At 39.4% G+C, this 25,988-nt stretch overlaps 1 protein-coding gene, 2 long non-coding RNA genes and 2 pseudogenes across 6 annotated transcripts; 4 read left to right on the forward strand and 1 right to left on the reverse strand.

The window, feature by feature from the left end:
* Positions 1-9,193: 9,193 nt before the first annotated feature.
* On the forward strand, positions 9,194-10,439 carry LOC131689112 (uncharacterized). The gene is made up of 2 exons (XR_009305347.1): positions 9,194-9,953; positions 10,208-10,439. It is a non-coding gene; the product is annotated as an uncharacterized LOC131689112 (long non-coding RNA).
* A 223-nt stretch (positions 10,440-10,662) lies between these two features.
* On the reverse strand, positions 10,663-15,127 carry LOC131687464 (uncharacterized; annotated as a pseudogene).
* On the forward strand, positions 11,882-13,308 carry LOC131687463 (asparagine--tRNA ligase, cytoplasmic-like; annotated as a pseudogene).
* A 1,516-nt stretch (positions 15,128-16,643) lies between the features above and the next one.
* On the forward strand, positions 16,644-17,300 carry LOC131693904 (uncharacterized). The gene is made up of 3 exons (XR_009306355.1): positions 16,644-16,781; positions 16,839-16,883; positions 16,941-17,300. It is a non-coding gene; the product is annotated as an uncharacterized LOC131693904 (long non-coding RNA).
* Positions 17,301-18,159: 859 nt separating this feature from the next.
* Positions 18,160-25,179, forward strand: LOC131690002 (nonsense-mediated mRNA decay factor SMG9). Of its 4 annotated transcripts, none has more exons than XM_058975437.1 (6): positions 18,160-18,178; positions 23,604-23,699; positions 23,759-24,251; positions 24,308-24,515; positions 24,580-24,809; positions 24,864-25,179. In XM_058975437.1, the coding sequence occupies exons 2-6, from the start codon at positions 23,673-23,675 to the stop codon at positions 25,124-25,126; spliced, it is 1,221 nt and encodes a 406-aa protein (XP_058831420.1). In that variant the 5' UTR covers positions 18,160-18,178; positions 23,604-23,672; the 3' UTR covers positions 25,127-25,179. The 4 variants fall into 4 exon arrangements, with proteins under 4 accessions (XP_058831420.1, XP_058831421.1, XP_058831422.1 ...); XM_058975438.1 differs by having other exon boundaries at positions 24,329-24,515; XM_058975439.1 differs by lacking the exon at positions 18,160-18,178 and having other exon boundaries at positions 23,472-23,699.
* The last annotated feature ends 809 nt before the right edge of the window (positions 25,180-25,988 follow it).

Consider the following 25,988-nt stretch of genomic DNA (forward strand, 5'->3'; position numbering starts at 1 on the left):
TGAATTTTGCTCAGAACGATCATGTGGAAAAAACGATGCCTTTTTTATCTGCTCACTTCGCTGCCATGAAACCGACGATGAGTCCTTTTTCCAAATGAGTCACACGGTTGGCCCGAGTGAATATGTGCGTGTAGAATACGCTTCCATTATGTTTGTTCTGTAAATCAACAAGGACATCTAGACATGAAAAAGAATGTTGCAGGGGGAAGCTTATGGTAAAAACTTACCGAACGAGAAAGTCCTTTCCAAGTATTTTGCTGTTGTGTTTAATGTTGACGGTAACGAAGTCGGAAGCGACTCTGACCTATGAGATTTTTCTGTCCCCGAGCGCTATCAGCGGACACACTACGAATTTAACCGTCGTGGCTTTCACTTTTGCTGAGCTGGAAGCGGCCGCTCTGAATCTGTACAGCGACATCCTTTTGAACCACTTCGGATTCATGAACTATACACTATAATTATATTATACAATGGATTTTTTCATAACGTTTACTATTCCCTAAAATCACGAACCGATCCAATGGCTAATGATTGTGTAGAACTAGGGGAAAGTAATAAAAACATGAACGACAGCGAGCAGGATAAATTCGAGGATATGAACAATCAGTTAAGTCAGCTGTTGCGGGGTAACACATAACGGGCGCGTTCATCCGAGGTGAGATATAATTTCAAACTGTAACTGTAACTGGTGCCCGACGTCGACAAAAATCAGTCGTTAGTTTTCTGAGATTTTTTCTGCAGAAAACTAAAATACAGAGATGCCAGGTACTTTTTTCAAATGTCTGCAATAATAATTTTAAGTCTGGAAAGAACAAAAAATGTCAGGAAAGCTAGTGTAACCAAAAGCCTTTATATTCAAAAATCTGCAAATGTCTGCAACAAAACTAAAAAATCTGCTAATATCTGCAATCAAACTAGAAAATCTGCAAATATCTGCGTCATCGAAAAAATTTGCAGCTTAAATTAAAAGTCTGCGAATTTGCAGACTTGTCTGCAAATCTGGCATCTCTGCTAAAATATTTAGAAGTGTCAAAAGCGGCCCTTACACGTTCAATATTTTTGTCAATACACAGTATTGACGATATTGCTTCAATACGTCAATCCCATTTGAAATGCACATCGTCAATACGTCAATACTTCCATTACACGTACAATGCTTTTGTCAATACTCTCTAGTATTGACAAAAATATTGAACGTGTAAGGGCCGCTAAACAATCAAAAACAAATCTATCAGTGCAGCCAGTTTTAGTACAATTTCATCAAAGTATGCTGTCACTCTGACAGTGTACCTTTATGGGTGTACCTGGGTTATAAAATGTGTCCTCAAAAAATCGTCAGAGCATTCCGTATTAACATATTTGTATTTGGTAACCTGGCAGATTGCTAAATCAATTTCCGGATGATTTGATGTGGAAAGGTGAAGACATTTTCTAAAAAGGCCCATACGTAATAATATTGATCTTATTATATCTTATTATATGAAAATCGTGATTTTTTGGCTCGAATCAAAACTCGTCGAAATGTCAATTGACGATAGGTTCATCCGGAGTGTTCATTTGTGTTTACATTTTGCTAGCGTTGCCAATTTTATTTTGTGTCCACCACCCAATGTGGCTACGCCACATCGCTTTTGCGCGTGCTGTCCGACTTCGCTACCGCTCAGTCGGACTTAAACTAGGGATAGCCCCTATGTTTGAGTAAGCCGGGCAAACGAAAGGATCACAGGTTCGCTTGCTTCCGACGGCGGGTCGGTGGCCACCTCGCCCTCTAGGCCTCGGTTATGCGGCTAAGCCGCATCGAAATGGTACCCCTTAAACATACTAACTTGAATCGGTTGTGTCACCGGAGCCGGAATACGAATTAGAACCAGCCAGCATTCCGGCTGAGTTAAACTGGGAAGTTTAGTACAATTTGATCTGGAAATAAAATTTTTCTGGCAACGCTCCAGCACTCCCTTGATTTCACCACCTGGGCGCCAGGTTGACGATATGAAATGAACTTTGTTTACTTTCGACAAGTTTTGATTCGAGCCAACAACATCCAGCCTTATTGGTATTGAAATTAAAAATCGGTTTAAATATCGATAAATCGGTATATTCTGCAACACTGTTTTGGGGTTCATCTACGTCAAAACAATGTTTTTGACAAATTGGAATGAACTCTTGGAGTTCATACCCAGTAAACGAAACGGCGAATAGCCAGATTAAAACAGATGCCGGCTAGCGGTAGGCTACTGGAACTATGTTATAGGCTACCCGCCGTAACTTTATTTCATATTCCCCACTCGAAGTTCATCCAAATGGTGAAAAAGTATGGAGAATCGAGGTAAAATAGGACAGGGGAATACGGAGTAAAATGGGCAGCTCGAAGAATTTTTGATTTTTTCAATAGTTAGAGACACCAAATTAACGTGACAGTATTCAGAATTGATCCAGCGATGAAAACGGAAGCTGTTCTGCATACAAAATTTTTTGACGAGAAAGGTCTATTGTTGAGAACATTAAGAATCATCTACGACATCTGTTAAAGTAGGTCAAGTTCCGGATCGGAATGTAGTGTCAACGATTTGTTCGAATATTTGAATTTGAATAAAACACACAATTTTCTATGATTATATATGTATACATATATTGAAAACAAATTCATGGAAAAAGATTGAAAGTGTATCATTTTATTTAGAGTTCTCAGTTGTTAGTATCTACTCATCAATTGTGATGTTCTAGCTATGTTGAGCTTCTTAGCTTTATTCTTTGTTTTTTTGTTATCATTTTTTATTTTAAACGAACAATTCATGTTAGCTAACCTACATCCTATCAACATGTTTAAATATTTATTAATAATTTTTAACGCACAACTAACACACATTACTTCCATTACTCTTTTTTCGCTTTCATCAAGTATGAAATCGTCTTCATCGTATATATTATTTGACTCTGCTCGCTCTATTGTGGGGAATCCAAATCGATCTTCTATGATGTCCACCAGCTCAGCTTTAACTCCCACAGGACCAAGTTTTAGAAGGGATTCGAAGTGATTGTCAAATACTCTACATACACCCTGGAAAAATTTAAATATTTTTTTCCCCAGGCGTCATGATCCGGCTTGATGAATTGTACCGTTTAAGGTCAGACAGAATGGTTACTTCGTCCGAAATTTCTTCTGGGTTTGCAGTCATGCGAATCAGGCATTCCTGGTGTTTAACCGTACTACATGCCCATCCTGTAGTCCAATGAATGCTAGAAAGCTGGTTGGGATCATATATATTCATTGGTTCGACATCCTTCTCCGGTTCATATTTTCCTCGTATGTGTTGTTTTTGTACGAAGCCTATTTGTTGGATTTCTTCGCTATTCACGATGAATTTGCTCAAGTCAGCTTCGACGTTTCCAATATTTTTTGGTAAAATCAATTGGTTGATTACAATCGATTTGTAAGCTGACATGAACTGCAATGCATCTGGATGGTTGTTGTTTACGTGTTTCCATCGTACTAAGGAGAAGAAGTGTTCCAAGCAGTCTTGAGACAAATTCCTTGTCCGGAGAAATGAGTAACCGAAGGATTCTTGCAGTTCTTTCCACAGTATAGTAGTTCCGGCGATATAAAGAAGCTATCCTTCTATGCAATAAGGTTTTCGCGATTGCTTCACCAATGGTTTAAATTCACTTTCCTGAAACAAATTTATTTGTAGTAAATAACATAGAAACGCAAATTAAAAAGTAAGTACTACAATGATATGTTTTGTTTGGTAGTCAAACATTCTACGATAATTTAGCATTTAATAGTCTTTGTTCGAATCCAAAACGAAATCGGCACTAGTTTCCGCCAAACTATGAATATAGTGACCATACTGTCGTTTCGTCTAGCTTGATCAAACCATTCGGAATCCTGCATGGAGTCAGTATGGATTCCAGCTCAAATGCAACAACCGATTTCTAAACCATTTGGGTCGGAATCGGTTGTTGCATTTGTGCTAGAATCCATACTGAATTGATTCAAGATTCCGAACCGGTTCCGGGATGTGTTTAACTGGGTGTATGCTATAAATATTATGCATTTGCGTTCACTAAAAGAGGTTGAACATTTGTTAGACTAACAACCCAGGTCTTATTGGTCTAACGCACGGTCTTGTTGGTCTAACGAAGAACGAGTTTTTCCTACAGGGTTTAGATCGTCGTTTGCTATAAAGTGACATTGGGATATCTAACATTTAAAATACACACACTAATATCTGGCATGTTTACACTACCGCCTTCCCCTTATATCTAGAAGTTGGGTGTTTGTTTGTTAATTCGCCGAGTAAATTATTTGTTTTCCTCCAAATCGAATGTCAACATGGGTCAATACCAACACAACTGGATAAGACATTTTGATATTTTATATTGGTTTTGTTTTCTTCTCGATCGTTAGAGAAAAAAACAAAATCGAATCCAAGTGGAAAGCCACAAAGTTAGTTACTGTGACTAATAAATTAAAACAAATACACTTGGAACTAAAAAAGAGAGGTAACGAATGGATTTATCAGTAGATTGTAAGTACCCATCACCTTTTTTATATTTGTTCGGTTTTGTATGGCTGTGGTTTAACTTTTAAAAGAGTTTTATGTTTACTCGTTGACTTTGAAGTGAATTTACATGCATAATTTTTGAATACAGCGAATCTCGCATTTGCTACAAACTTAGAAGGCAATGACATTCTCGAAGTTTCGATTTGAATGTTATTTAAAAACCATACCGACTATTAATTATTAAGCCAAAATACCTCACTAAAGGTGACTTTTTATTAAATGGAACGAACATTCGCGGTACTTAAAAGAAAAAATAACGTCACGATACTATTAGTATCCTTTTCAGTTATGTCATTTTAGTTTTGGTATGCTTGCTGCACTTTCGTGTTAGTTTCACCGATTCTAGTGCCTAATTCTATCATTTGTAAATCAATTCTATGACTGAACTGCTCAGCACAGGCCGTATCCCGATGAGAACTAACATTTGTAGACTCGTCAATTTTAAGTAGTCTGTTAGAGACAAAAGTTACGTTATTCAAAGCACTTGTACTTTCGACATTTTCAAATTAGTCGGTTTTAGCAAGTATCTCATTTGCGCTCGCATTGTGACAAGTATTCAGCTTTGATCTACGGTAGGCTAGATAGATATATTGTTCAGGATTAAGGAACTGAACATTCTTGTTTCCCTTATAGAAACATTACCGATATTGAGCATTTTAGTAAAAGGATTAGCGTATACTTCTATAATATAGTTACAAAAAGCGGTTAATTTAAAATAACGTGAGCAGTACCAAAACTAACAAAACTGTATGCACTGTTGATGTGTCAGTTACTCGTTCGTTATTTCAAACGTATATTGCTCAACAGCATTACCGAATAATGAAAGGCAAGTTTGTTAGTATGAGGCTTAGAATGCGGGGGAGTGATAATATCAGTTTGTTTATTTTTGTATGATACGTTTTCTGAAATCACGATTCAATTTGCTTTTTGGTTAATGAATAGGTTCGCTGTACTTATCAAGTCGAACCTACTCTGAAAGACAGCAATGATAAATACTTACACATTTTATTGATTTGCATTTTTTGTCGATGAAGTACATATTTCGTAAAGAATCCTTCATACCATTCAAATAATATATATGCTTGCTATTGTGTTGAACAGGTCGTTTGAGTTCCTGCAATGTGTAACAAATAATATTAAATTGTTCATGTATATATACTTTTTATATGGACCTTTGTTTCGTTGAATGTTGAAGAATTAGCAATATCAAATAAGCTATCAAACTTTTCGACAAATGCAGCAGTATTAAGGCAATCCTGGTGAAGCTTTTTAGTTTCCACGTATGCTCGCAAACCTGATGCAACAGAATGGCTTAATGTTTGAGCCGCTAACCCCACGTTCATCTCGGCGAATTGGGCTAGTTTTATATGTTTGTATTTGAGACCAGGAACAGTTCGCGGAAGAGTTTGAGCGTCCTGCCAATACAATTCCACTATGTGGTCGAATGAACAAAACTTCCCTTCAAACACCGCGTTATGTCGCAACAAATTATTCCTTACAGATTTGTGCAGATGTGGAGCATCGTATAGACAGTAGATCTTCTCATTATCTACTTCGAAGAATGGTTTTTCCTCTGTGATGTTATACTCATTACTGTACAAGGAGCGATTAGTCGAGTTTTGATCGCAAACAATAGCCTTTGGAATGAAACCAGTCCCTTTAACTTCTTTTATTGCTTCATCAACGATCAGTTTGACTTGTTTAGCATCTAAATTGCAAAACAAAAAATATCCAATAGCCTGCTTGAATCCTGATTTTATTGTTTTAATCATTAGTGTCAAAGATGATTTGGCCCGACTTTCGATGTTGGTCTCTAACTGTCCTGGAAGCTGTGTGGGGAATCCAACAAAATAATCTGGTCTGGCATTCGCAATATAGGTTACGTTTTCTGTTATGGACATTTCGTCCAAAAATATCGTTACAAGTCTTTCACTTTCTTCCAAGGCTGAAGCTTTAATCTTTAGGAGTTTCATTATGTTCGTAGAGAATCCATCCTTAATTTCAATCTTTGCCAGCCATCTTTTTAATGTACTAATTGATGGAAGACTGAAAAACTTTCTCATTTGCCTATAAGCTTTTGGAGAACAGTAGTGCAGTACCAGAGACATATTTTTTGTGTCGTCAGAATAACGGGCTCCTTTGCATTTTCGATTTTTATTTCTCTGAAGCTCAAGCAACAATGAATCATTTAGGGGATTCAATGGGATTGCGCTTTCTTTCAGTTTTTGGAGTTTCTCTCGTAGTAAGCGGATCACGGATTTTTTCTTCGACAAATTTTGTTTTGTCTTGCGCATTTCCCGCTTCAATCTAGTGTTTTCTTCCTCCAGTTCGGTGAACTTTAGGGCCATTGCTATGTATCGTTCGCTATCATACAAGTAATCATGGTCGTGACGTATAGCATCAATTGGAACGTTTAGTTTCCGTTTTTTGTTCACTAACGGTACTGCTTCTGTTTGTTCCTCGATGACTACCTCTCCAGTTAAATCGCTTTCGTTCAAGCTTACGTGCTGTGGTTCGACCGAGCTATTACGACCTTACAAAAACATCAAACATTAATATCAAATAATTTCGACAGGTTTTGAAACTTAATTACTGCATCCGTCGAAAATGCCCCACTGTGTAGACTCTGGTCTTGTAGTGTCATCATTTGTCGAAAATGCGCGTAGAGATGGTACAGCAAATGGCACTAAACTGTTGATAAATTTGTATTATATTGCCTTATAATAATGGTTTTTCTTACCCTTGCGAATGGTTATTACTATTCACAAAATCCTTGTCAGTAAAATGATCAGCGCAAACATAGCTATTGCTAGACATGCAGAAAAGTTCCTGCAAGAGATGCTTTATTAAATGTACAAATTTGAACATCTAAACTTTACCGTTGTTTTCCGGATGCCCTGAAGAATGATTTACTCGAAGCACCATTCGTGGCACTGCAGCATCCGGAAACCACACACCGTCGACTCATATTCGACACAAAGTTAATGTTTATTTTGTATACCTTATTCACTAATATTTTATCTACAATATATACACTTTAATACACGTTTACGCTTGGTAAATGTTATGAAAAGATTTCCTCGCTACAATAGCTAACACTGCTTGCCTTTTCACATTTAAAACATCGAAACGAAAAAAAAAAACGGTGAAAATGCACAACCATTTGCTTTGATGCAACCAACAGATAAAAATGGCTGCCGTCGCGTACGCGCGCGCTTCTTGTTACTGTGTGGTGGTGTGTGTGAAATGAGTAGATGGTTAGTTCTATGTGAGCTCGTTCGATGGCGTTGCTGAGCTGAAGATCGGACATCGTCGAAGTGAACAGGGTCTGCTTTTATTTACATTGCACGATTGGCTCTCAAACGTGAAACTTATCCGGTCGACGCGCCAACTAGATTTCATTATTGGTACCAGTCAAATGATGATAAAAATATTTTCTTGCATTGATGATGTAGGACGGTTGTACTATTTTAATTGTTTTAAGATAAACAATACATAGTTCCACAAAAAAATTAATTACGGGTGATAAGAAAAAACTCGTTCTTTAGTTTGGCACCAAAACATTCAGTCGAACTCGATATTTTATTGCGAATTATTGAGATCCGGAATTATTTTTGTATTGTTGAGGTTATGTCGGTTGTTTTAGATACGGGAAATGTTTACTTAGAAATTGGATTTATCAATGGATAACCTCGACTTTCAATACCTGCACTCTTTAATCCGGTGATTTTCGCCCACTATCGTGTTTTTATTGAGATTTCAATCTCTAAATTTCATTTTAGCATAAACTGAAACCGAAAGATCGAATTCTTAGTGGTGTATCAAGAAATTTACCTTCAAGATATTTTTCAAACGCAGGAAACATATTTTCTTCATCAATTTTTCTTTTCATTAGATGAAATCACATTTGATTATAGTTTTGATTGAATTTATGAATTTCATAATTTAATTTTTAATGTGTTTTGACAGTTGAAAATAAAAACATCATCATTGCACTTTCATGCCATCTTGCGGTCTACATCCAGCTTTAGATCGCGAATGGGTCTGCTCAATAAGGAATTTTTGGCTTCACACTATTCGTCTCTTTCCCTATTCTCTTTGGTTTTGCACTTTCTAGCAGAAGTGTCAATGGAACATTAGAGCATGTTCAGGAGTATTTCAGTTTTAGATTCAAAATTTTGACAGTTCTATTATATAAAACTGAAAATTTTAAAACTAGAACTTGCTGTCCCCAGCAGCAGTTTTAGCGGATGTTCTATTCAGTTTAAAATTCATGTCACGCCGTGCTTTCAGCGTTACTGCATTCAAATTTATTTTTCCCCAGTCTATCGGGTCTAAGTGTCTGTGCTGAAAACTTTGCATGTATTTAAAACACAGTTCTAAACGTATTTTAAAATCAACAACAAATGGAACGGCGTCGTATAACAGTTTTAAATTTTAAAACAAAATTATTCGAATTTATAAAACAAAACGCTCTGCTGGGGATGTGAATGTTTCAGTTCTAGTTCCACTTTGAAACTCCTATACAAAATAAAACGCTCCTGAACATGCCCTTAGAGCACTCTAGTTAGAGTGTGGCCAAGACGTATCCAAACGAACATGAAATTTGACTTATTTCTATTGTGTATACGTCAAATTCCATGTTCGTTTGGATACGTCGTGGCCTCTTGGCCACACTCTAACTAGAGTGCTCTATGGAACATACCCAGTTTTCTGGACTTCTGCTAGAAAGTGCAAAAACGGTGCAGTTTCAGGGCCCAGATAAGCTGAAATTCCGTTCCGATTCCGTTCCGTTTTGACGTTGTGGATCGCAGTGGAACTTATGTTCAACCTTGTGCATATGTCTAAACCAGAGCAAAACAAATCGATCATCTCTTTTTCTCCTATCAATTTTTCTTTCGTGTGTCATCATACGTTGCGTTACCAGTCAGAAAGAGATAAAAAACTTTGTTTACATATAGTATTAAAAGCAGCAAACGAAAATTTCAATCACATTTTAAATCTTTCTGCAATTAAAAATATATATTAGCAAAAGTTTTTCACTACAATCGGAGCATAAAAAAGTTCCGGAAGTGCTTGTGGAGTTTTGTTGTTGTTTTTCCGAATAGTAAGCTAGCGAGACTGGATATTTTTTAACACCATGTCAACAAAAATGACAAATTGTTGATGAGCGATGTACGGTTGAAATAATGCCTGATGATAAATTCTATTCTATTGCGAACAATAAATCACCTTTGTGTATTGGTATTATGATGTGTAATTATGATGTGTAATTCGATTAATCCAAATCAGATTAGAAACTAGTGTAGGAAGATCTTGTGTAGTGTTTTAAGGAGCCAATAAGAAGATCATGTAGTGAGAAGACTTCACCCCGGAAGCTTAAACAAGGTTCCCACTGATAGTGATTTCATTGTACTGAAGATATAATACTTTTTCATTTGTAAACTCATTCATGTCGTTTTTCATTGAAAAACACCGAGGCGGTGGATTGCCTTGGTGTTTCACTTTCTAGCAGAAGTGGGAATGAAACACGTCCAGTGGCCTGCTCTTCTGCTAGAAAGTGCAACTCGAGAGCAATCCACCGCCCCGGGGTTTTTCAATAAATTCAGTTTGATATTTGTTTCTTTTCTGTACTCTTTCAGTTGAAGGCTCTTTTGTATGGCAATACAAATTACGAAATTACAACGAGTGAAACGTGTTAGCATCTTTGATACACAGCTGCTATTTGGACCAACGATCATGCAGTTTTGAAGGCTACACGTGGAAATGGATACCCTCGATACGAGATTTCAACGTGCCATAATGCGATTTAGAGCTGGCTGATAACTATTCGACTAAAACTATATAAGGAATAGACAAACGAATGAAATATCACCACACGCTGTTTTTACTAAAGATTATGAATGAAAGAAAGCCAAATTCCTTTCTTTTCTCTATAGAATGTCATTACGATTCAGTTTATTCTTCGTATATCGCTTTTGGCTCCCAGAGTGTGCACGTCTAATTTTAAGAGAGTTTTAAACTGCTGAATTGTTCCAAAGCAAGAGGGCAAACTTTTATAAATTAACTGGATATTTTCTTTCGATACATAAAGCAATTTACTTTAGAAACATAATTTATTCATTCGCAATATATTTGTCCATGTTTCTGTAAGAGTTATAATTCACTTCGATCGGGTGAAATTGCATAAATATTCTATCTTAGACTCTCGAGAATCGTGCCTCCCACTGAGAGGGTTACATCTCTTTATATCATCGTAGCCTATCTATTTATTGTACCTAACCGAACACATCGTCTGCTGTTCAAATTATGGGATAAAAAATTGGTATCCCTACAAAATCTCTACCTCTTCCAGTATATTCATCGGAACATAGTGTAGCACCCTAATAGTTTGAGAAAAATTAAATCATCTACCCTATATGTTTAACTGTTTCAATCTGGAGCCTTTTTATTCGGTTTGCCTTCGAGTCACCAACATCGGCAGGAAGCACCACATTTCCACCAAGAATCCACTAAATAATGTTACGACGTGGCACCGATTATTTAAAGAGGCTGTCTGCCAATAGAAGATTGGGAACATGAGAAAAACTATACGCAGTGAATCATTCGATTAGTTATTTTGTCTCATTGACTATATTATTCTACATCGCATGGTGCAAACCCCAACGATTCATAGAACGGTGGTGTGTTGCTCTAAATCATAATGTCCCGCTGTTCTGTTTAGTCACCCAGTTGTTATGGTTGTCCTCAAGGCTCCTAATGGCACCTGTGAAATATCAAAGAAAATAATTATTGAAAGCTATTCAAATTGACTTGAAATAATCGTACATTGTACTCCCATCGCGTGGCGACACATACTTTTTCACGAAAATTCAGCCAACGGTTATAAAAAAACATCCACACCCCTAGGGGGAAATCACTCTAAACGTTGGACTAAAATAAATTAGTGAACTTTTTTATTCCCAAAATAATCTCGACTAGTTTTAGGTAATCTTGAATAATCCTACCTATAGTTTTCAATAGTCTTGGTTTAGATAGCAGCTGTCACTGCGACCCATTACGCACTGCTGTTGTAAGGAATTCTCTTTCCGGAAGCAGCTGCCCTGGGGTTAATATTTTCTTCGGACCGAAGCAACATTGCTAACATCAATCTGATCAGTCTAATTCAAAATTGGAATCGATTTATCCTACACCAGATGCACTAAGAACTGTTGGAGGCTATGAAGAAGGAATGTTTTATCCCCCACGATACGGTTAGTGGTATACGAAGAATCTACTATCCGTTTCACCCCGACCGTTCGTTCCGGGGGGCGTAGATGCACATGCAACACCCGGAAGAATGTCAGGAATGCTTGGACAGCGAAGTTCAACAGTATGACGCTAACTATGAAAAGTTTCAATTCTTAGTGGTAAGTTGGGTGGTTTCTTTCTTTAAGATAAAATTTTTTTTGAATTTAATATAATCTCTTCTCGTTAGATTACCATCCGACGTTGGCAGCCGAAACTGATATCTATGCTGAGATGGTAAAAGAAGCATAACCTACTCGTAGTAACAAGGATGAAACGGAAATCAATCCCCTGTTCGGCACTCAACAAACGTTGCCAGTAAGTACTCTTATCCATTACACTTGCCAGAAAGTAAACGGCCACTGAAATTCAACCAACGGTGATGGATAATAATAATTGAATATTGATCCAATTTTTCTCACCACCTCCAGACGATCTCTACACCTTGGAAAAGCGTGGCGATGACGAGTTCGGTGATGGAACAGCGGAAAAACCCTTCAAAACAATCCTACAAGCCATGAAGCACGCCGGCAAGGAACCTTTCCCAAGAATTTATGTAAACGCTAAGGATGCAAAATCGGAATCACCCTACGAACTAGTAGCCAAATCTCAGCTCAAGAAAATTCTTGAAAAGCGTTCTCAGCGATACCTTGTGTTAGAGGTTCCAGAAGGTAAGTCCGCTCCCGGTGGACATGAGCTGCACGTTGATTATTGGTAGCTAATTGGATTAGCTCCGGCCGGTGGGGCAGATTCTATTTTGAACGAGGATGCTTATCCTGTCTAGCTCGATAACAGACACATTATGATTAGAGGCGAAAATAATACGTGGTTACACGGAGGTAACGCCGCCGACGCTGGTGCAAACACAAGTTGAAGGAGGGTCGACTCTGTTCAAACTGGACTATTTTAGGTAAATAAAAAATGTTCGCATTAGAAGTATTTGCTCAAACAATAAATACATTTTAGGGCGGAAGCATTCCTGACGTAAAGCTCACAAAAATATATGGAAACCTGTTTGCCGGCATTGGGCGACTATTGCATTTCTCAAAGTTACCGTGCAGAACAGAGTCTTGCTCGCCGTGATTTAGCAGAATACAGCTATATTGAGGGTGAATGTCCCTTTATTACTTTCAAAGAGCTACTTGATCGGCTGGAAGATTTGATAGTAGATGTTGTCGATCGAGTATTGAAATCTCCGTGGGGTCATCTTAACCCGAATTTTATGCCACCGAACTATGTCGATGCTATTGACTGGCTAAAGGAGAACAACGTCACCAAGAATGATGGAACTTTTTATGAGTTTGGCGATGATATTCCGGAGTGTCCGGAACGAAAAATGACGGAGCAAATAAACGAACCAATAATGCTGTGCCGGTTTCCCGCGAAAATTAAATCATTTTACATGTCTAGATGTGAAGACGATCGCCAATTAATTGTCGGAGGTCGATTTCTCTGAACAGTATTACTAAAAAGCTAGAAATTGACACTTTTACTTTAAGAAAATAAAATATTGTCATTCTATATCAATATATTTGTATTATATCTAATAAAGCAACATACAGAGAGATGAGGGAATTTTATTAGGCACCTAAAAGCCCGTTGACAAGAACGCGTATTTTCTGTTGCAGGCAATACTCTTATCACATATCCTTCGGGGTCGTTCCCATTAACCAAAGTACGGCACTCTCTGATTGAATTTGAACTTCCTGGCTAGAGTAAGTGTTCGAAGTGCTTACCAAAAAGCCCGGTTGTCGAGGTTCCAGTGCAATCCACTAGTGCTACATACGGCCCGTTGTCCAATAGGAACAAGCGAACACCAGATACGTTCGTGTACCAACCGAGGGGAAATTTGAATTAAGTGGGTTCCCGCCGGTAGCAGCCAACTGAGAGTTACTGGATCGCAAGAATACAAATGCATTCGGTAGAATGTCACGGGCCAGGAACAAAGTATTAATGTTGGCCATGATTTGGTACAACCAGCCAGAACTTTCACACAACACCAGAATTCGACTTATTTCGCTATCGTAACTGGTGCTCTAAATCGCTTTGAGAGATTTTGTAAAATCTGTAGCATTTGGGTGTTTTGATTATCTTTAAATAGACATCAGTAACGAGTGAATTTTTTTTTTAATTTGTGATGTTCTTACCTTGCAATTCAACCGCTTTCCTTAAGTCATGGATTAATCGGTGCAGGAATCGAAATCCCCCGTCACCGAACTGTTCTTCTGTGCCAATATTTTTTTTCTTAAGAAAGTCAACCCATCGATTCGTACCCCCGTCGACGGCAATGCGGATTTTTTGTGGAATTTGACAAGCTCATCCCATATTCTATTATTCACACACCAATTAAACGAAAACAGTTGATAGTCTCGCCCAAAACAAGATATTAAATAAAAGATATTATCCAGTAGATCCATAATCACGATAATGCATTTGACTTGATATATTGTTGTTGCTAACGAAAATTGTGTTTTTTGGCTTACACATTTTTCAAAAAAGCGCTCCAAAACAACATTCGCCCCCAGCGCACGCATACGAAAACTGAGAACCGCAAAATTTTGTGATATAAAACAGAGCTACATGACAGCCATGACAATGATATATACGCTTTTCATAATATTACCATAGCTGAGAAACAGCTGGGTCCGAATTGGCCAGCGGTCCGAATTGGGCCACTTCCCCCTAGATGTGCACACATGCACACACAGACATTGACCGATCTCGACGAACTGAATCGAATGGATTATGACATTCGGCCCCGAGTCTCAGTTGAAAAGTTGATTTGTGGAGTGATTGCATAGTATTTCTTTATATGCAAAAAGCACAAAGGTTTAGATAATTTCATGTGCGATCGCACTTTCCAACTCATAACTCCAGAACCAGATCCAAATAAAATTCAATAGCAGCCTATGGCTATGTTGCACCTTCCATTTGAGTATAACATTGTTTAAATCGGTCCAACCATCTCTGAGAAAAGTGACATTATTTGATACTCACATACATACACAAACTCAGCTGAGAGCCATCGAGCGCGTCCACGGGTGGCGGATGCAGGAACGACCTGTATCCAGTGTAGGTTAGTTGCGAATAGCCAAAATAAGCAACTCTGGATGAGCAACGCGTTCAGAGAGCAAATCAGGTGACATTTCGGGCGGTCTGGGTCGCTTTTAAACGTAATATGGTGTTGAGCAAATTCACCTGCTACAAGCAGCTGCGGCCGTGGTGTATCCGGCGAACTGAAATCTCATTGCCGCACACTGGAAGCAGATGGACATTGACTCTTACCGTTTCGGTACGATTAAAATTCCCATGCAAGCGTAGAACCGGTGTAGCATTTCGTTCCGGAGCACGATCAGCGCGGAGTATAGCGGTTCGTGGTAACACACAAACGATAGATTTCAGCGGAATTGGTGTCGCTTCCGATAGCGACTCAGTATCCCGTTTGGTACTTGATCGAGCGAGTCCGGTCGACTTTTCAGACAGCAGGAACAATTACACGTTGGTCGGTAGCCCAGTGGGGACGATACTGCAATGAACGGAAGTCAGTAATGATTTTTCATATTTATTCACCATCGAACTTACCCGCACCGTTTGATGCATCTTCCCCCTCATTCGGTTTCGGTATGTTACAATTTCCCGTGCAAGCGTAGATCCGGTATAGCATCTTGTGCCGGACCACGATCAGCCCGGAGTATTCGTTGTAAAGCACAATTGACACGATCGATCAGCAGAATTTGCGTTGGTTCCGGTAGCGATTCGCTATCCTCCGTTTGTTGCCTTTGAACGAGCGAATTGTTGGACAGCAGGAACAAATACACGTTGGTCACAAACTGTAAACAGAAATAAACAACATCAATTTTCTTCTTTAGTAGGTGAGGCAAAACAATGATTTTACTAAAGCACATGAGGCAAAATGAAATATTTACTAGCAGGTGATGCAAAACGATATATCGATATTTCAGCATGAGAAACAGATGCAGATTAGAATATCGCGAATGTTTATATTGTTATATCCCTCAACTACTCACTGGTACTATGCAGATCAAATTAACCAACAGAATGCACGATTGTTTGCTAGGAACGACTTTAATTTTACTATCTACAATTGGGAAAACTGCGACACAATAAGCCAATGATTAGAGTTTTAATATCTAATAAAAAGGTTTCAGATGAACTTGTCCGTTGCAAGTTATTCACAATGGTAGCCAATGAATAAATTTTGATACACATAAAAGCAGTCTATAATGCAATGAAACTTGACCACCACAAGAACTAGGTCATAACTGGAACACTACGCACTCGTTTTCAAAACAACTTATTTTCGTCGTCATTTTAATTACAGTGGTACAAAAAAGATTTAACATTAACTTTTTGTTTGTAACTATTTGAAATTTATCTAATAGCAATAATATAATATCAAATCTCGACAAACATATGATTACGGCCTTAAAGCCAACTGTCAAAATCCACTTTGAATGGAAATTCCGGACAAACCGTTACGCGCCAATCACAGATGTTTATAGTAACCGAAAGAGAAAAGTTTTCTCTTTCATAAACTGTATTGAACCAACGACACGACTAGACACTGGCATTCCAAAACTGTATCGCAAATATGACTACCCCTCAGTGACTCCGGTAACTGGTACTGTCAAATATGACATTTCATTAGAAAATGCCTGAAACCAGCAACACTTGTTATTTTCTTGTTGACGTCGCGTCAACTGTCAGATATTTTTTCAAACATCTAAATTTTACAACTTGTAAAATTGTTTGAAAACGTTTTGTTGGAGAAGATGGATTGTTCTTATGTTGCATATTTTTTTTTAGTTTCACTTTTTCAATTCACATTCGTCGGTCAGCAGGTTTGTTTCTTTCGGTAAAGGCATCAAATATCGGATCCAGATGGATGTATTGGAGGGGAAATGAAAGGTATGATTGTGAAACCGAAAAATGTGTGCTTTTTTCTCACTAATATGATCATTTCAGATGTTTACTTCGCACTTACAAACTAAGGAATTTTACATTTAGTAGGTAATCTGTGTCTCACTTTCGGTACGAATGGTGCCTGATATACCTTTACTACTGCAGCTATAGTAAGGAATTTCCCATTGCTGCCAGTTCAATATATTTTGCAGAAGGAAGAAAATGGCTCACTGTGCTGTGAAATTCAAGGGCGCGAGAATACTAGCAAGTATTTGAAAATGCCCCGAACAATTTGTCCATTCGTGGATACAGTTTTGAAACTGGCGGTAAATAGTTCACACGTATCAAGATAAATGCTATTGACTGGAGCACATATATGTGATCATTACTGGTCAAATCGTTGCGGACATTTCACGACTTGTGTCATGCCATGCCAAATCATGTCGGTGTCTAAGCCAGTATTGAGCATTGCATGAAAATGTATAACCTCACCTCACTTTTCTGACAGCTCAGAGAGCTTGTTTATATGGACTTAGAAAATTTTTGGTTTAACCCAGTACAAGAAACTCGGTTCGAATTCTAACACCATGTAAACAAGCTCGCTGAACTGTCATTTTTTCGAGCATTTTTACTCATATGACGTCACCTTGCAATGTCCTATGGTACCTATTGTTGAGAATGATTTCGGCTTAGTCAATGTTGTCAAACGTTTTCTTAAAGCTAACAGCTAATACAGAACTGACGGCGTATTTGCTATGATACGGAAAATTGTGGAAATAAAAGACATGCTGGTTTCAATGTAGCTCCATTACAGCGCATTTAATTTCAAAATGTTCCCCTAGAGGTTGCCGGCGGTTCTGGAACGATGAGTACTGGCAGGGATTAATAAATATGTGTTTTAGTAAAGTATACATTAGCTTAATTCTGAAACGACTAGAGTTTTTAGACAGCAATCCCCGCGACACGATGTGGCATTTCACGTAATTGGTACTATTTGTACAGCGAAGAAGAACAAGCCTTAGACAAGGAACTGATTGAACTGTGTTCGGCTAGTAACGGTTTGTTCGGAATTTCCATTCAAAGTGGATTTTGACAGTTGGCTTTTAGGCCTTAATCATATGTTTGTCGAGAAATGTTTATATTCAGAGTAACAACAGTCAAAACAATGTTGACAGCTCTATGTGGAAGCTGTGGAACGAAATGTCAAATATTTGTGGAACGGAAGATTTTCTTCGAGTTTAACACAACCCTGATCACGAAACGGAATAGTTTTCATTCCGTTTTAGAGAGAGATAAAAATAGAAAAAAGGGCAGCCGGAAAAGGGATGCAAGAAAACGGAATTCCGTTTCTGAGCTTATCTGCACCCTCAGTGTACTCCGCTACACCGGTGTCAATCAATCGTAAACCCCATAACGGACAGATGATATACAATCAAAACATCACCACGTTTTTGAACCAAAGCGAAGTGGCTGTTGCGTTCCATAACAAAAGGCAAAAAAATGCAATTTTGTTTTGAACTCAGTTTTGTTCTACGCGTCGCAGAAAAGCGAATCTGGTTTACCGAATCGAAGTAAAACGTCAGCATTCTCGTGTTGGAACTCGTGTTTTTCATGACGAATTCGCCCCGACCAAGATGGCGGCCGGTACCACGTAAGAAGTGATTTAATAGTGACAAAAACTAGAAAAAGTGAAATTTTGTGCATATGACACTTAGCTTAACTTCTAAAGCCAAAACCTAAAAAAGAGGCAGAAATGGCAACACGCTCGCAAAGCAGGAAAACATCCGTGGCAAAGCCCACAATTCGAGAAAACACCAGGCCAAACCAAAAATCGCAAACCTCATCTGTTGCGCAAGCGAAATCAAAACCTGCGCCACTTGTAGATGTTCTCTATCTGGAGCCGCTGAAGTATGATGAAACCATACCAAACCACCCCGCCGCGGTAGGAAAGTTCTTGGTAGAATCAGGTTTCAAGTGTTGCAGGGAGATCACCAAAATTGGCAAATTTCGCTACAAGTTGGAACTAGATAGAAAAATAAACCCCACCCAACTAACAATCAATCTTGCTTGTAAAAACCTGAAGCTGTTCATCCCACAGGGTCAGAACCAGACCATCTGCTTCGTCCCGGGTGTACCGTTGGACATTACCGAGGAAGAGCTGTCAAGCGAAACCACCACAGAGTATCCAGTGACAAAAGTGGAGAGGATGCAGAGGAAGAACGAACAAGGACAACTAATTCCAACTCGCAACGTAAAAGTAACCGTTCAGGGAAGGGAGGTTCCAAGGTCGGTAAACATCTACGGTGTCAACTTCCGAACAGAATTGTACATATTCCCTGTGAAACAATGTTCGCTTTGTTGGAAGTTTGGACACAAAAATTCAAAGTGCGCCGGAAAAGCGAAATGCGGAGTATGCGGAAAAGAGCACGACCCGAATGTCAAATGCGTAGCCCCCCCCTTCTGTGTAAACTGCAAACAAGATCACGCCTCAAACAGCAATTCGTGTCAGGAAAGAGAGAGGAGGAAGAAAATCGTGAAGGAGATGCAGATCAGCAAGGTCCCATATGCCGAAGCAGAAAAGAGGTACTCCAATACCCAAAACCGTTTTGCGGTACTGGAATCCGATTTTCCGGAAATGGCTTATCTTCCACCAACCCAGCCGTTATACACTGGTACTGTGCCGAAACGAACCGGGTTCCGGGACGCAAACCATACTAAACCTAAAAACACCTCGTGTGATCGCAACGCCCTCTCACCCCAGGTCGGGACCAGGGAAAGCTATAGTGTAGTAGCAAGAGGCAATCCCCACAGAGTCACGGAAATTGAAAAACTCCTCGCACAGCTACGACAGGACTTAATGCTTCTCTGCCAGGGCAACTACTGGATAAAGCCAATAAGTGACATCCAGAGGAAATTGAGCCAAAAAATTCAACAAGCAAGAACAGAGATTGAGACGGATCAACTACTAATCGAGGTCAGCATGGACTTACAAAAAATAATAGAGGGAAAATACGACATTGAACTCCAGAATAATTCACCCAAACTAGTCAATGGATCCTAAAACCTTAAACATTATTCAACACAACATACAAAGCATCCGACAAACCGAAAAAAGAGAAGAGCTTTACACATGCATGACCTCGAACAAGGTACAAGTTGCACTCCTACAAGAGATCTGGCTAAAAGTCAAAGAACCCTTCAACTTTAGAGCACACACACTAATCTCCAGTAGACGTCCGGAAGGATATGGCGGCGTAGGTATTCTGATACGCGAGGAAATAGGATATGAGCTGCTTTCCCTTCCGAAATTCGAGGCTATGGAAGTGGTCGGGATCAAAATAACGAAGGGCTTCGAACCGATTTACCTCATATCGGCTTACCTACAGCCGATCAGACGACAGGTAAACGTATGTAAGGAGGATCTAGAAAAGTTCTTCGCGTTCGTGAAAGGTCTGAAAGGAGAGGTGGTCATAGGAGCCGATTTTAATGCCCACCATCCTTCGTGGAGCCCGGAATACCACGCATGCAACCGTGGGAAACTGCTACGCAGCTTGATCGACCAATCCGACTTGATTCTGCTTAATGACGGCACCCCAACAATGATCAACGCCCCGGGCGGAAAGAATTCAGCAATTGATCTTACGCTTACAACAACGGGTTTGGCGAGAAAGTCCAATTGGTCGGTGCAAGAGGAAGAGTTCGGCAGTATACATATGACTATTCGACTCGAAATCACCAATGAAATCCCAAAAAACGGAAGGACTTTCACCAAGATCAACAAACGCAAGCTGGTAGAAAAATTGAACAGCATCAGACCACAATTCATCTACTGTCCAGAAGAAATGGTATCAGTAATCAAAGATGCGGTAAAAAACTCCTCCTACACTCTTAAGAATAAAAAGATCAATTTTCTCAAGCCTTGGTGGACGGAAGAAATTGACAAACTCTATGCCTCTAAAAGAGAAGCACTCCGAGCATACAACAGAAACAGATCTAGAACAAACTTCATCCTACTCCAAAAAGAGAGAGCCCTATTCAAAAAGGAGGTGAGGAAGACAAAACGCGGCTACGTAAGGGAACTGACCGAAAAAATCGACGAGTCTACACCGGCCAGGCAGCTTTGGAATCTAGTCAAAGGAGTAGACACAGCGCTCACTGGAAAACACAAAAAGTTGATCGACCTCACGGAAGCAGAGGGCACACAGTTTATGGATCTTTATTTCAGCAACAAATTCCACTCAATACAGCTACCGCTGGTGACTACCGACAAGGCGCTCGAGGGGTACGAGATGGCCCTCAAAAACGAGGAGATCCTTCACGTTCTGAGCCAAAGAAAAATCCATTCCGCACCGGGTCCCAATGGTCTGTCGTATATAGTGCTCAAACAACTAAACCCAGAGATGCAAGCCAAAATTTGCGAAATGCTGAGCAGAGTGTTCGTATCGGAAGAGATACCAGAGTCATGGCGAGTCACGGAGGTTAGGCCGATCCCCAAGAAAGCTAGAGAAACGAACCAGCTACATAACATGCGACCGATAGCCCTAATGAACATCGAAATCAAGATCATTAACTCAGTAGTCAAAAACCGATTAACAGAAATAGCGACCATCAAACAGCTACTACCTGCACTCTCCTTCGGGTTTAGAAAGCACGTATCGGCATCTACATGCATTAACTACGTAGTCAACTCGATCCACGAAGCAAAGAACGCGAAAAAAGAGGTTTTCGTGATCTTTCTGGACGTGAGCAAAGCGTACGACTCGGTAAACACTACAACCCTACTTAAGACCTTGGCAGAAGCAGGCATACCCGAAAAACTAGTCTCATGGCTATTCGAATACCTGAGGAGCCGCAAAATGCTACTAAAAACGGAGTCTAGCACAATCGAGGTGGAGGTCTCTGAGGGACTCCCACAGGGATGCCCTCTATCTCCACTATTGTTCAACCTTTACACAGCATCCCTACACGAACTGTCCACGGAAAACGGAGAACTGGTACAATTTGCAGATGACTTTGCAATCATCGTGATGGCAGATACGGTCGAAGAGGCTGCGGAACACTGCAACTTATTCCTACACCGAATTCTCGACAAACTGGCAGCTCTGAATCTGGAAGTGAGTCCGCACAAGTCAGCCGTAATTCCTTTTACTAGAAAAAACACCGATCACATTAAGATAAAAGTACGGGGAGAAAAAATAGAGCTGGTCAACACACACCCCTATCTTGGATACGTTTTGGACCGACTCTTAGCGCATAGAAAGCATATCGACTCGGTGGTAGAAAAAGCGGGTAAAAATTTAGGGCTGATGAAAATGCTGTCCAGGAAGTCCAGTGGCGCCAACCCAGAAACCCTGATCAAAATAGGGAACGCACTGGTCCGCAGTCGACTGGAGTATGGAGCGTCGGTGTACGGCAACGCAGCAGCTACCAATCTCAAAAAACTGCAAATCGTACAGAATGTATACATACGCAAGGCAATGAATTTCCTCAGCAGCACCCCTGTTCACGTGATGCTGGCCGAAGCAGGACAGCTACCTATGGAGCAACGAATCGAAGCACTCACTAAAAGGGAACTAATTAGAACTACATGGTACAGGACGCCTCTGATGACATTCATCAGCGCAACCTTGAGCAGAGAAATGGGCAATGAGTCTCACATCACGGAAACGGTTGACAAAAACATAGAATTGCTCTATCAAATCCACCCCTCCGATCGGGAATTGCCGTTTCTCAAGCGGATGCGCTACTTTGTGAGAGTAGAGTTTGACAACATTGTAAAAACTACCCTTACAAAGGATCAACCAAAAAAGGATGAAGCAAGTGCAACACTCTGGCAGTCACTTTTCCAGGAAGCGATGCAGACAACTTACAAGCAACACAACAAAGTGTTCACCGATGCATCCAAAACAACCAAGGGTGCTGCCTTTGCAGTCTACGACGAAACCGATGGATCAGTCACCAGCGAAGGGATTAATATCAACTTCTCCATCACGAATGCTGAACTTCTAGGCATCCTCAAAGCGGTAGAGTTAGTCAAAAACAAAGGATACAAAAAGGCAGTGATCCTCACTGACTCTAGGAGCGCTTGTGAGATGCTGCTCAACGAAAAGACCTTCGAAGAAAACTACATAATGGCAGAAATCTACAAGGAATTCTACGGAACGAGGGGGAACTCCATAAAAATCCAATGGATTCCGAGTCATAAGGGTATCCACGGAAACGAGAAAGCCGACCAGGAAGCGGTCACCAAAGCCGGTGAATCACAATCCTTTTTCAACGGGATCACCATGAGCGATGCCCTCATCCTTAGCAACAACACAACATGGGAAGATTGGACAAGGAAATACAGGACGCTCTCCGATGAAAAAGGAAAGTGGCATTACCAAATACTGGAACGGCCTAACAAGAGAATCTGGTGCAAAAACCTATCACTTAGCTCAGACGATGTTAAAATCCTAAATAGAATACGAACGGGTCATTGCTTAACAAAAGCCACAAGAGCAAAGTGGGGGTGGGAAGAAGACGACAACTGTGAATGGTGTGAGACAACTGAAGACCTCAAACACCTACTATACGACTGCCCGCGATACAACCAAAGCAGAGTCGAATACCCAGCGCTGGAGTATATGCAACCACTTGAAAAAATACTAAGTGAAAACTGTGAAGAAGAATTGAAACAAATAACAAAATTCCTAAAAGAAAACAACATCTACATATAATCAGAAACTACCAAAAAACTCATCACGAGAAACCAAAACATGACGATGGCGAGATGGATCAACTATGGTCTTAGCCTGTCAGAAAGACAAATTCAATGAAAAAAAAAAAAAACCCCATAACACTTTTAAGCTGCTCATCGAGTCATGTAAATCTTTTAGGTTACGAGTGTACAAAACAATGGAATCCAGGAAAAGTAAAAAAAAAGTTTGTTCGGATTGATATACAGGATCTGTTATAAATAATATATATATTTTCATGATTAGTTACAGAGAACTACGACGCCAAAAGTAAGCGATATGCAATTTAAGACATTAAATGAGAATTGCAACTCTCAACCGAGGATTCTTCTGAAGGTTAAGCAAAAGGATGACAATTCTTCGAATACCGAAACGTCTGTTACCATCGCAACCAAAGCAAGTCATTCCAAACAGGACCCACAGCAACAAAGGGATCAACTTAAACCTAAGCACTCACATGCAAGTCTACAGACAACTGCCGATAACATGATCAAATCGATCAATCTAATATCAACCAACAATACATTGAATGTTCATGCGTTAGACTATTTACAAGAAGCGAACTCAGATTTTATTGTTATTGGTACTATCGGTATGCAAGGTGCAGGAAAGTCTACTATTTTGAACCTATTGGCCGCAGGTGCTTGCAGAAAGGACATGGCCCTATCATCCAATGGTTTAGAGGTGTTCTCTGTGAATAGTATATTTACTCAAAAAGATTCGAACGGATTTGAAGATGGTAATATTTAATTTAGAAAAAGTTCTCTTAAATAAAAAGTGATACAAGAATTACAGTTTTCCATTGTATATTACCAGAAATTAGGATGCATATAACTAAAGACAGAGTTATATTACTCGACAGTGCGCCTGTGTTATCGAATCGTGGGCAGAAAGATTTCGTCGTCAGCGAATTGGAAGACATTCGAAAAATCATTATGTTGTTGAACGTCTGTCACATAGTGATGGTACTGCAAGAAGAATATTTTAACATTAACTTCATAAGGTAATTGCTTAACAAAGCAGATTAATTCTTTTATTAATATCTTGAACTTATGCTCTCTGTTTAGGCTGATCCTCTGTGCAGAGATGATGATTCAACTGGATCATAAAAACAATTTGACCCCAAAATTGCTCTTCGTAAAAAACAAATGTGACCGAAAAAAAATTACAACACAAGAGATAGACTTACATGAAATGTACTACAAACATCTATTTAAAGGCTCGAGAATCCATATATATAATAACATATGTGAAAGCCAACGAGTTAATATTATACATTTTCCAAAACTAGACAATGGTACAACGGTAGTTCTTTAAATACTATTTGAATATTCAAAAGTTTTTTTTACAGACGACATATATGTACTAGCAAGTGTGCAGAAATTACGTCGGTGGGTATTTTTGACGCCAACACATGACGCCGTCGAGAATCCAGAAACTCTTACTGAAAAATCATGGTTCCAGATAGTTACCAAAGTTATGGAAAGCTACAACAACAATTATTTTTTGAGAAAATACGAAAACCTTAAAGAAAAATACAATTTGCACAATCACGTAAATGTTGTTGAAAATGCGGCTAAGGACAAAAATTACTTGAACTTTGTAGACACGTGATCTGTTTTATTTCTTAGAGAGAGCAACCGAACAATAAAATAATGAAAAGTTTATATGTAGGTCCACTACATGTTTGTTCCTAGGGACGTTTCGATAATAAAATACATCGATACTTAGAATCGATACTGCTATCGAATGCAAGTACTGATACTTTCGATATAATCGTAGTCGTAGTATCGATACTTGAAAGTATCGCCATTCGATTCCGCACTTTTACCACAGACTAACAGACATAACACTATGAGTGAATTCCCATAAAAACATCGATCCGGCAATTTTCCCAGAACACTAGCTCCACCTTTTATGCACAGTCCCAAACACTCATTTGCTGATGGGTTACTACTCAGGTTTGGGAACAATTTTTCACTAGTGGTCTATCCCCCATCTGCTTGTTCATAGGTCAGTGGCGCCGTAATTTCAAATGTGGGCACAGTCCCAACTACAAATATATTTAAAATGACCGTTAAAGCGGGCGAAGCATTGTTTTCGAGTGTTATGTCTGTTAGTCTGTGCTTTTACAGTAGCTTAATTCCCTGAATTAGGTTATCTGCAGACCGTTGTTTGGAAATTCAGTAGTGGGTTTTGTCAGTTAACGTTTTGCTCTGCTCCTGGGAACAGAAAAACCCATTCGACAAATATATTTTATTGATCTGATTCGTTTGATGTTGGATCCAGTCGACGATTATGTCAGACGTCGAATGTCAGAAAAGATAAACAATAAATAATTTGGCTGATCAGAAAGTCTCATGGACTGTCAAATAATGGGCAATGTTCGGAATCGATGTTTTCATCAAATGCGATTGGTGCTCCAGTTATTGTAGCAACTCAAATGTAACAACCGATTCCGCAATGGTTTAGCCTG

Source organism: Topomyia yanbarensis, chromosome 3 (assembly GCF_030247195.1).
Source record: "Topomyia yanbarensis strain Yona2022 chromosome 3, ASM3024719v1, whole genome shotgun sequence".
Taxonomy (NCBI): Eukaryota; Metazoa; Arthropoda; class Insecta; order Diptera; family Culicidae; genus Topomyia; species Topomyia yanbarensis.

Coding starts and splice junctions, on each gene's coding strand:
- LOC131690002 (XM_058975439.1), top strand. CDS start 23,559: ATGGTCTTAGCCTGTCAGAAAGACAAATTCAATGAAAAAAAAAAAAAA. Junction 23,700..23,758: donor CCAGGAAAAGTAAAAAAAAA/GTTTGTTCGGAT, acceptor TTTCATGATTAG/TTACAGAGAACTACGACGCC. Junction 24,516..24,579: donor TTTAACATTAACTTCATAAG/GTAATTGCTTAA, acceptor CTCTCTGTTTAG/GCTGATCCTCTGTGCAGAGA.